We start from the raw sequence: 12,018 nt of genomic DNA, 5'->3' as shown, positions 1-12,018 counted from the left end.
GACTGTTGAGACTGATTTAATATAACTGGGTGAGATTATAAAAAGAAAATGAGGGGTGACTGAGAGAAGCAGATGGCAGATAAGATGATGAGAAGGTCATGCTCAATCCCAAAGAAGAAGAGGAAGGATCAGGGGTGTCATTTGGATTTAGGGGCAGAACTTGAGCACGGATTGGTGGACATAATCGGACTTAAATGAATTTGTAACCTCTGTTCTGGATGCATCATGAAGGTAACAAACAGTTGCGTGTAGATCAGTTCTAGGCAGAAGCAAGTCAAAGTAGGTAATAAGAAACTCTTTGTATGATCTTGACCTGTGGTAATAGGAAGTTTCCTTAGAAGACCCAGAAAACTCTGTTACACTCTCTCAATGAGAGTTTTCAGATCAATGCATGAAAATGTTAGATCAATAAAATGAACAAAATGATGATTTCTTAGTAAAACAGGTTGGGTATTTCTCTGGATTACTGGATTTTCATCCACAATACTTATTCTAATGAACACGAAACAAAAAGCACACAAAATATCTATTATAAAATTAAATTATTGGTCTTTCAGTCATTGTATTTGTCTTTGCAGATTTACCTTATGACCCACCCAGGAGATCAGCCTGGACTAGTCACGGCCACCCCACCCCCCAGTCAAAAGGTACAGTGTTTGGCTGCTCTTGCTTGAATCTGCTTGTCACGAGGTAGGAGATAACCATTAGTGGAACACATACTGATTTCTGCAAGGAATCTACACTTTATCAGCCTCAAATGTTCGTTCCATTGACAGAAAAGAGCAATGATTTAAATGAAATCATTCTTTTTTTTCTAAGTTTATTCTTTTTTTTTTTTTTTTTTTTTTTTTTTTTTTTTTTTTTTTTGAGAGAGAGAGAACACAAGCAGGGGAGGGGCAGAGAGGGAGAGACTCTGAAGCAGGTTCCAGGCTCTAAGCTGTCAGCACAGAGTCTGACACAGGGTTCAAACTCACAAGCCATGAAATCATGACCTGAGCTAAAGTCAGACGCTTAACCAACTGAGCCACCCAGGCACCCCAGCAATGTTTTTTTATTTATTGGGGGTTGTGGAAAGGAAATTTTCTTGCCATTAAATGCTGCTTAGTCTCAGAGTAAGACTGTTATGTTAATCGCTAAGATAATCCATAGAATGATGATACAACATCAAAGATGTGGCCAAATAGAAGTTATAACTAACATTCTCTTTTATTTTTGGATTTTCAGCTGCTCAGCCATCCCCTTCCGCAGTGCCCAAAACTGAAGACCAGCGTCCTCAGTTAGGTATGTTTCAGGGAATGTCTTGATGGCGATCGAAAAGAAGTAGATTTAGCAGCACATGTCTAAGATGTGTCACTTCTAAATGAACTTAATGTGATTTTGTCTTCTTTATCGTGGCTCAGTATATAAAATATGGACCAAATTATCAATCTATGCAATAGGGATAACTCGAAATTTTGCTAAGACATTTCCAAAATCTATGCACTAAATATGGAGAAAACATTCTGCTTGCACACATGGCCCTTCTTGGTGACAGATGAGTCCTTTTAATTGTACCTTCAGGCTGCATGCAGCAAGTCAGCATTCATGCCAGGCCTGATGTGGAACGCAGTGGAAGGTTGATGTTGCCAGTGTGCTAAGGAAGATGGCCAGCACAGCCTCAGGCCCCACAGGGACATAGCACATGTCTGCCCAATTTGTGTCCTGGCATGAGAGAGCCAGGTGTCGAGAACCTCAGGGCAGATCTGAGCTTGGCCACCAGTGAAGAGGTCTTTAGCAAAAAACTTCTCTCAGACTCCATGTGACCTCTTAAGATTTTTTTTTAAATTTTTATATAGGTTTTATTTATTTTTGAGACAGAGAGAGACAGAGCATGAGCAGGAGAGGGGCAGAGAGAGAGGGAGACACAGAATCTGAAGCAGGCTCCGGGCTCTGAGCTGCCAGCACAGAACCTGATGTGGGGCTTGAACCCAAGAACTGTGAGATCATGACCTGAGCCGAAGTTGGACACTTAACCGACTAAGCCACCCAGGTGTCCCGTGTGACCTCTTATTCAATACAAGAGTAGTGCTAGATGGCTTTGCTGTGGGGGACACGTGAACTCTGAAATCTGGAAACACACGTGGGGCATATTATACCTGCAGTGACCTCATACCGGGTCACGACGAGGTCTCTGGGATTTGACTTCTTTTCTTTTTGTTGTAGATCCTTATCAGATTCTTGGACCAACAAGTAGCCGCCTTGCAAATCCAGGTGAGAGAATGCTGGTGGTTTTGCCCCTAACAAAGTTACCTTTTTGGCAGTGGCTATTTTGAAAGATTGACTTGTATGGCTGTGACATCCTTCTGGCTACACAAAGTGGAGCTTAGATCTCACTGGATTAATTACGAGAGTGAGAAAAAAAATGGGTCATGGTATAAAGTAAGATTTTAGCTGCAGCAAAGAGCGGGATCACTGAATGTAAGCTGTATCAGTTGTGTAGGGCTGCCGGGCCCAACACCACCAACTGGGAGCTCAGACAAGAGACATTGACCATCTCCCAGTCTGGAGGCCAGAAGTCCAAAGTCACCATGTTGCGTGGCGGGCAGCGTTTGTTCCTTCTGAGGGTCAAGAAGGATGGAGCTGTTCCAGACTTCTCTCCTTGGCTTGGAGACAGTCGACTTATCCCTGGGTCTCTTTACCTGTCTTCTCTCTATGTGCGTTCCTGTGTCCAGATTTCCCTGTGTAAGGACATAGATCATATTGGATTAGACCTGCCCTGATGTCACTTTCCCTCGATCACCTCTGTAAAGACCCTATTTCCAAAAAAGGTCACATTCTGAGATACTGGGGGTTAAGCTTCCAACATATGAATTTTGGGGTGGGGGGAGACAAGGTTCAACCCATGACAAAAGCGGATCAAATCCTGTCTTAAAAAGGAGAACCTTAATTCCAACCAGAAGGCTTCAAAGGTAGGATCATCTTCAATGAACAGTCTGATTTTGGACTTAGAGGCTAGAAGAAAGTGCAGATTCTTAATTGGCCCACTGGTGACCCATACCTTGCCAAGCATCGTCACCTATCATCACATTTCGGTGCCAGCTGAATTATTGTGTTTGTTTGTATTCATATCAGAACCAGCTGTGCTGGCGTCCACTTCAGAAATTCACAGCATATGCTGAGGGTTTTCAACAGCACATTCATATGCCAAGATGACACAGGCATATTGCAAGTACAAGCTGGAATGTATATTTCCTAGACACAGAGGCCAAAATAAGGTTGGAAACGGAAAAGTTCAGATTTGAGCAGCATACGTTGCCACAAGGGAATCTATATTTTGAGAACACGAAATAGCATCATTATCAAGTATCTTTAGCCTTGACATTACATTTGAGGTAATGTCAACTAGTTCGGCAAATCCCTCTTAGGCATTTGAGCAGTTAGAAGGGACTGTTTCCGGGGCGCCTGGATGGCTCAGCCAGTTGACCTCCGACTTCATTTCAGGTCCTGATCTCTCGGTTTGTGAGTTCGAGCCCCCGTATTGGACTTGCTGCTTCAGATCCTTTGTTCCCCTCTCTCCCTGCCCCTCCCCTGCTCACACTCTCTCAAAAATGAATAAATATTTTTTAAAATAGTTTTTAAAAAAGAAGAAGGGACTGTTTGGTTTATTTCTACACCCTGGGGACTAGACCAGGTGCTCAAAAATTACTTGTTAAATAAACAAATGCGAGGAATAAAGAGATACTGTTCTTGACCTTCAAAGTCCTTGCATTCTGGCGGAGAAATGAACACAGGTGATTGCAACACTGCTGCTACCTGTGGGGCCACAGACTCTTTTCTCTCAAGTGAGCATCCAACTGGTAGCCAAGGCTCCTGGGTGTATGCACCTCCCCTTTGCCCCACAATCCCTGGGCTCAGCTATCCATTTAGAACTGCTCCATCACTGTTCAAATGAAAATGATTCCTGTGTTTAGAGATTACTATCATCAGTCATGCCTCAGGAAGACGGATCTGGCAGCAGCGCTGAGGATAGATTAGAAAGAGGAACAGAAGCGGAAGCATTCTGGGGGCTGTAATACAATCATGTGAAATAACAATCACATAGCTCCCACCCTGTGTAATGCCCGGGCAAGCGCCTTAGTCTGTGGTGCATCCATATGACAGCCTCAGGAGGCTATTATCTTCATCCTACAGAAGAGGAATCAGAGTTCCAGAGAAATTAGGTAACTTTCCCTGGGTCACACAGCCAATGAGAAGGGAAGCTGGAGTTGAACCCTGATTCTCCGTCTCCAGAGTCTGGTTTTATTTTCTTGCCCTTCACCACTTCTGAGGAAGCATGAGGAGGAAGGAGGGTCTTGGAGAACGGGGGCCAAGAGAATAGGAAGGAAGGATTTCCATTGAGTTCTACAACCATTTAGGTGCTGGGAAAATGTCTCAGTCCATAGTAGGTCAGCAGGTCTAGCACTGGGAGCAAAAGAGAGTCCCTTGTACCACTAAGACCATCTTCACTGGGCATGGGGAAGATGATGACCTCCGCTAAGACCATCCTCATTGGGCGGAGAAGATGGCAAACTCCAACTAGGGGCTTGAAGGCAAAGATGTGTTTTACTTAGTTGATAATGAATTAAGCTCCTCTCCGTCTCTTCTCCAGCCGCACGAAAGTCACTTGTATTCATTTGGCCTTCTCCCCTGCAAACCCGAATGTCTTTTGTCTTTCTGTGGACAGGAATACCTCTTCCTCTTTGATTCTATTTTCCCATTCTCTGATCAATAAGTCCTTCGCCACTTCAAATTGCTGCCTTTGCTCTTTGTACAATGCAAACTGTTTTTAATCATTAATTTTTATTTTTTTAATGTTTATTTATTTTTAAGACACAGAGTGTGAGCAGGGAGAGGCAAAGAAAGAGAGGGAGACACAGAATCTGAAGCAGGCTCCAGGCTCTGAGGTGTCAGCACAGAGCCCGACTCAGGGCTCAAACCCACGAACCGTGAGATCATGACCTGAGCTAAAGTCGGATGCTTAACTGACCGAGCCACCCAGATGCCCCAATCATTTTAATCATTTTAAGTGGGAAGGTGATATTGTAGTGTATAAATGCCCGAGAGGATAACCGCATCTCAAGGTCCCTGTCCCAGATACTCATTTGATGTGCACTTTAGGTCATATGTCTCCTGCTGAGAGGTGCATCTCATCCCTGTATGATTCCCTCATGGATCACATGTGAGCCACACAGCTCCTTCATGTCACATCAGAATGGCTAAACATGTATGTGGCATCTCTGATGAAGTGTAGCTGCCTTTCCACGAAGGCACTTTCTTGGGTTACGTTCAGTGCTCCCCACTCCCCAACCTGGTGCTAACTGGACTCTCTTTAATGGTGGGCATGGATTGTTTCCAGCTTCATGCAAACCCAGAGACCAGTTCTAGGGATGTTTTGCCATTGGCTAGAAGGTAGGAGTGTCCAGTCTTCCGCTGGGAACCTCGAAAACCCTAGGCCCAGGGAAAGGACGACCTGCGGAGGACTCAGGAGTGAGAGGTGTGCGCAGACACCAGGCCTGAAACCAGTGGTTCGTGCTGGGATTTTGGTGTCTGAGCTTGGAGATTGCGTTCCAACCCTTGCTGATGTAGGGCAAGAGGAGTCACTCTACCTCTCTAGGCTCTAATGTCCTCATCTCAGAAGTGGGCTACCTCATGATTTTTGAGGGGATTAAATAAATACAAGTGTTCAGAATGGTGTCGGCACATAGTAGGCCTTCAGTGGCCATCATCCAGCCCTGACTACACCATTGGCAGTTCCTATAGCCAACATGGGGTGCACGGGGAGGGGCACTTGGCTTCCTTCTGTCATCTTGTAGCTCTAGGCAAGGTGTGTGCCTCTCTTTAAACTCTGGTTTTCAGGGCACCTGGGTGGTCAGTCACTTAAGCATCCGACTTCAGCTCAGGTCATGATCTCATGGTCCGTGGGTTCAAGCCCCACATCAGACTCTGACCTTGTCTCCCTTTCTCTCTGCCCCTCCCACACTCTCTCTCTTTCAAAAATAAATGAGCATTAAAAAAAAAAGCTTGTTTTCAGCTCAAACAGATCATGGTAAGACCCTTCACATGTTGAGTTTATCCTCACAGCATCTTGGCAAGATACCGTTACCATCACCCCCATGTTACAGATGGGGGCACTGAGGCACAGAACGCTGGGTGAGCTGCCCAAGATCCCATCCGCGCCGGGACCCAGATTCAGCAGAGGCAGTGATAATTCCAAAGTGGTGCTTCCAGACACCATTCTGCCCCGTACGCTACCAAGTCCTGTCTAAGCCATACTGAGCCTGGAGCAAAACCTCCCCCCCACCCAGTGTTGGCTGCCTGGGGCTCAGCATGGTAGAGGGGCCAGGCTTTGCCCCCCACTGTCTCTGCAGCGTGCCTGGCTACAGCAGAAAGTGGCCCCAAATGGCTGCCATTGTGGTGCGTGGGGGCCTCTCTCTGCTTTATTTCCCATCAGGTGGTGGGCCCTGAGCCCCGCTCCAGGGATACCCCTCCTACTCAACCCACAGCTTCTGAGTCACTCCCAGCTCTGCTTTTCTCTGTGCTTTAGAAACCTTTTAGATGTTTTGCCCTTTTCTGCTCAGTTGTACTTCTTTGCTACTATTTTCTCTTTCTGTTGCATTAAGAGACCTTTTTTTTTCCCTAAAAATTAAAGGATTGACTTTCCTTCTCTTCCAGGCTGCACCCCTCCTTTCCTCCTTTCTTTATCCCATTGGTCTCTCCTGTGGGCAGGCAGCCAACCCACCAATCCTGGCTTTTCAGTTAATTACCCTAGACAATTATCCAGGTAAAAGTAGCTACTCCTTACTGATGTTGCAAAGCTGCTACCAAGACAGGGTGAGAAAACAGTTGTGAAAGGTTTTCCCAAAGGAGGGCGATGGATGAGGGGAAGGTGGCCAGGCTTCCGGATGCTAGATCCTGAGTCTAAGAACCTCCCTTTTGTTGGCTTGGCCAGTGAACGGCCCAAGCCCCTCTTAGGCTTCCCACGCCTTAGGTATTCTTGTCTGGCTTTCCCCTCTCTGTGTTCTAAAATGCACTTTTATCTCACAGTACATGATTTTGTATTCATAAATTGCTTTTAAAATTTGTGGCCACAAGGAACTCAGTTAATCTACCATTGGCAGAGTTCTCAGTAGCCACAGTGCGTCTGTGCCATGCAACAACTCTTTCACAAGAAAACCTGCTCTATCTTGCAGACCCAAGGGCTTTTGTTAGGAGTATTAAATTTAACAATTAATGCCCTGGGCATGACAGTGCATTTTATAACATTTACTTAAACAGTAATTGATATTGCATTTTTGCTTTTGTTCTCAGGTTTGGAAGGTGATGAATTTAGTGTATAGATCTCTGATTCTCATAGACCCTTGAAATACTCAAGAGGCTGTGTCTTAAGGTTAATGGGCCAAAGGGCCAAGTAAGAAATCGCTCATCTTTGAATTTCTGGCCGTGCATTTAGATGTCTGACTTTCTAGGGCTTCAGAAGCAGGCAAGAGTCAACCACTTTTGTCCACTCGTTCTCTCTATGCAGGTTTCTAAAGGAAGTGGGCAAGGGGGAGATTCCTAGGAGCAAAGCCAAGGTTTGAATAAATACCGACGATCACTCTGGCTATTCGGGAAGGTCTGTGTATTTATGCCCACTCTGCGGAATTGCTTTCTCTGTGGGAGGACATTGACAGTGAATATTTATTTTCAGACAGCTCTACATGTTTATGTTGAAGCATATGTTGGGCCGTTAAATAAAAAATCCATGTTTTCCCCTATTCCCAGGTCATAGATGGAATTTTTGTCAAGTAGTAATCCTTTGGTTACAATATGTATACTAAAACCAGATGGTTTGCTCATACCATTCTTCATATTTGTTCAAATGCATATTAATGAGATGTTCGGGGCCACCAAAACTTGATTGAGAACAGTTTGAGTATGTGGTTCCGAAAAAGCACAGGCTTCCAATGAGGTGAACGACAAGCTGTTAATAGGTTTCAAATGTGTTGTAGACTGAAAATGGGAATTTTCGAGAACAGATTCAAAAGAGGCTGACCTTTCTCACGATGCTAGTGCACGGATGAATTCACAAATATACCCATTTCCATAGAGTCACTGCGGAAACCAGGATTTATGAGTTGGGCAGTTTATATAGGGAATTAGCTAGGGGGATGGATTTGGGGAAAAATTATAATTAATTTTTACATGACATCAATTCTCAAATAGTTGTCAGTTAAAGTTACCTTAATCATTTTTTTCACATCTATTGGTATTTGCGGATCGTGTAATAAAAAGTAATCTTTTTGGTGGTTCAGTCAGTTAGGCGTCTGACTTCTGCTCAGGTCATGCTCTCACGGCTCATGACTTCCAGCCCCCCGTTGGGGTCTGTGCTGACAGCTCGGAGCCTGGAGCCTGCTTCGGATTCTGTGTCTCCTTCTCTCTCTGCCCATTTGTCACTCGTGCTTCCTCTCTCTCTCTCTCAAAAATAAACATTAAAAAAGAAATCTTTTTGGTATAAGCCCCAAACAGTGCTCTAGCTGGAGGTTGGGAGGAAAGACATACCTCTCATTTACTTTCGAAGCTTCTAAAATGTGTTCAGCACACCTTCACTCCTCCTGTGCTCAATACTGTTGTCGATATTTACAGGCTCCTTTCCTAGGGGGCGCCATAAGTCATCTTTAAGCAGTGTAACATGGTGGCTGGAAGGATATGCCTGGATTTTTCTCAAAACTTAATAAAGCCTGAAAGGCACATCCATGTGTCTCCAATGGGGTCAAAAAAAATTCTGCCTGTGTGCCCCCAGCTAAGTGAGATCTCACTGACGGAGGCAGAGTCTCATTTGGTTCCCCAAAAGGGCTTGCAGTCACTCATTGCTGCAGGCTTTCTTCTGGAAACTTCTGAACACAACTGGCATCGCAATGCGAGGGCAGCCCATGGATTTCCGTTACGACGCAGTTGCCTAAATACTGGAAATAGGTGATCTGGTTTGAAAAAGAGCCAACTTTTTTTCTAAACTTCCTCATTTTGAGTGGGTTAATTCTGTTCTAGGAAAAGTTTTGACAGAATTGCTTTCTGGGTGCCAGCAAAATGTTATGTTAGAAATAACGGTGTTTACTTCCATTCTCTATTTTTTTCCATCAACTTTCAGAAGTTCATTTCCTAAATATGACTTTTATTATTTTATTTGACCTGGCCAATATAAATGATGTTAAGTCATTATTGCCATCAACATAATGGCACTTTCTGCCTCGCAAAATAGGAAAAATAAACCCTCTTGCCCCTGAAACACAAAGTTGGCTTGGCTGTGCTTGGAAGGAAATCAGACATGGATGGGACCAACCTGAACTTCACCCCATAGAAATGCTTTGCATTCTGTTAGGAGCTTGGATCTATGATCAGCCAGTCACCAGACATCCTCTCCAAAGACCCTGTTCCCAAGACACAGAGCTTGGGATAAGGATGCTTGTGCCAGCGATCAGTGCATTGTGTGCCTCTGGGAGACAGGCGGGGTGTAGCAGATAGGGCAGGGGGAAGGCTACGGGGGCTGGTGGCCTTAGTCAGAACCTTGCTCTGGTCCGATTCTGCGAGGAGCTCAGGAGTATGAACAACATCACAGAGCTGGCCCCTCCTTGAGACAAGGAGAGGGGCCTGTGGTCCATGGTGTCAGCCATGCAGCCTGGGGGTTGCCTGGGGGGCAGGGAGGGGATGAAGTAACACATATTCAGCCAAAGGCAGTTTTCTGGAGAAGAGGGAGGAAGGCGGCCACCACCCCCAGCAGCCGAGGGACAGGTGCACAGGCGGGTTAAGGGGATCTGTGTGGAGTGCCGCAAGCGCCCACTTGGGTCACTGAAGGAACACCACCGTTAGCTCAGAACCTGTTCTCACTGGTGTTCTGTTTCCTTCCCCGCCCATTAGGGAGTGGGCAAATACAGCTTTGGCAGTTTCTCCTGGAGCTCCTGTCCGACAGCTCCAACTCCAACTGCATCACCTGGGAGGGCACCAACGGGGAGTTCAAGATGACGGACCCCGATGAGGTTGCCCGGCGCTGGGGAGAACGGAAAAGCAAACCCAATATGAACTACGATAAACTCAGCCGCGCCCTCCGTTACTACTATGACAAAAACATCATGACCAAAGTCCACGGGAAGCGCTACGCCTACAAGTTTGACTTCCACGGGATCGCCCAGGCTCTCCAACCCCACCCCCCAGAATCATCTCTGTACAAGTACCCCTCAGACCTCCCTTACATGGGCTCCTACCACGCCCACCCACAGAAGATGAACTTTGTGGCCCCCCACCCTCCAGCCCTACCTGTGACCTCATCCAATTTTTTTGCCACCCCCAACCCCTACTGGAATTCACCAACTGGAGGCATATACCCCAACACCAGGCTTCCCGGCAGCCACATGCCTTCTCATCTGGGCACTTACTACTAACGACCTGAGGGAGGCCTTTCCCAACAGCATACAACCACCAAGAAATCGCCACCAACTCTATCGGAGAACGTGAATCAAAAGTGCCTCAAGAGAAATGTAAAAGCTTGACTGGCGCTGGGGAAGGAAGCCAGGGACGAGATCCAAAGACTCTTAACGGGAGGGATTTACTAAAGTATTACTACAGGAATAAAGAGGATGCGGAAAATGTGACGTGCGTGAACACGTCACGTGTGGACCAACCTTATAAAAGACATTGTAAGTAGAAGCATGAAGATGTCACAAGGACAAAGAACCAAAGAAAGTGTTCTTAAGAAACATATGAACTTCAGAGGAGAGTTAGGGGTCCTGCTCGTGCAAACGGGGATTCAAGCACAGCAATAGTGGTAACACACTCTTCACCTAACATACCATTTACGTGTCATTTTAAGGAAAACTACCTGTATTTAAAAATAGAAACATATCAAAAAAAAAAAAGAAAAGAGAGAGAGACTGTGGCCCATCGACAAATGTCGATATGAACCTCCACGGAACGCGATGTTTTGGGTGTAATCAGATTCATTCCCTTGGGGGAAGGGCCACAGCCACTGGACAGGATTACGGGAACCGAGGCCGGCAGTGGGGCCGAGGACGTGTGCAGACAGTGAGCAGTGAGCATGCGGTTGCAGACAGAGGGCTGGAGGAGGTGTGAGAGGAGGGAGCAAAGGAGGCCACAGGGCTGGGAGAGACACTTGTCAAGCAGTAGAGACTGAACTTGGGACAGCACAGAGGCTGGAGACTGAGTCAGGAGACTTGCGGGTTCATTGGTCAGAGTTCTACCAAATGCAGTGTTAAGAGGAACGTCAAGGAGGAGGGGGAAGGAGTGGAATTCGGGAACAAAAATACGCATCTCTCTTTTTTTGTTTGTTTGTCTGTCTGTCAAAAGAAAAATTTAACTGGAATTGTCTGATATTTAAAAGAAACATTCGGGACCTCATCGTTATGGGGGGGGACTCTGTTCCCCACAGGGTCAGGTAAGAGGTGGGTAGCCTTCTTCGATGCTGCCATTGGAAACCAACTAGGCGTTTGGGTTAGACAGAGGCTCCAGGTTTCCTTTCGAGTCGCAAACGCTGTGCGTTTGTCAGAATGAAGTATACAAGCCAATGTTTTCCCCCCTTTTTATATAATAATTATATAACTTATGCATTTATACACTACGAGTTGATCTCGGCCAGCCAAAGATACACGACAAAAGAGACAATCAACGATAGAATGTGGCCTTGAATTTTAACTCTGTATGCTTAATGTTTACAATATGAAGTTATTAGTTCTTAGAATGCAGAATGTATGTAATAAAACAAGCTTGGCCTAGCATGGCAAATCAGATTTATCCAGGAGTCCGCCTTTGCACTTTGTGAGTGACTGGAAGTTGCCTAACAGAAACGTGTGTGCTGAACTTTGGGTTTTGTGTTCTGGTTATATGTTGTGCCGAATGTGTGCAAGCAAGAGCCAAGCACATGGGATGCTTGGCGACCGCACCATGTGTTGGCCTCTCCAGGCCCTTCTCACTCACTTTTCTCTTCCTCATAGCCTTTCTGGAGCAGACAACCTA

The 12,018-nt window shown here is 45.7% G+C and overlaps 1 protein-coding gene across 4 annotated transcripts in view; it reads left to right on the top strand.

The window, feature by feature from the left end:
• ERG (ETS transcription factor ERG) overlaps nucleotides 1–11,796 on the top strand; it is a 112,081-nt gene extending 100,285 nt beyond the window's left edge. For all 4 annotated transcript variants that reach the window (XM_039229359.1, XM_039229350.1, XM_039229340.1 and 1 more), the window contains 4 exons: nucleotides 579–647; nucleotides 1,225–1,281; nucleotides 2,203–2,250; nucleotides 9,910–11,796. In XM_039229359.1, the coding sequence (XP_039085290.1) occupies nucleotides 579–647; nucleotides 1,225–1,281; nucleotides 2,203–2,250; nucleotides 9,910–10,430 (695 nt within the window). In that variant the 3' untranslated portion in view covers nucleotides 10,431–11,796. The remainder of the gene's footprint in view (nucleotides 1–578; nucleotides 648–1,224; nucleotides 1,282–2,202; nucleotides 2,251–9,909) is intronic.
• Nucleotides 11,797–12,018: the final 222 nt, after the last annotated feature.

The sequence above is a fragment of the Hyaena hyaena genome, unplaced genomic scaffold, assembly GCF_003009895.1.
Source record: "Hyaena hyaena isolate Hyena2069 unplaced genomic scaffold, ASM300989v1 scaffold_2, whole genome shotgun sequence".
NCBI classification, from domain to species: Eukaryota; Metazoa; Chordata; class Mammalia; order Carnivora; family Hyaenidae; genus Hyaena; species Hyaena hyaena.
This window is presented reverse-complemented; position numbering and strand designations above follow the sequence as displayed.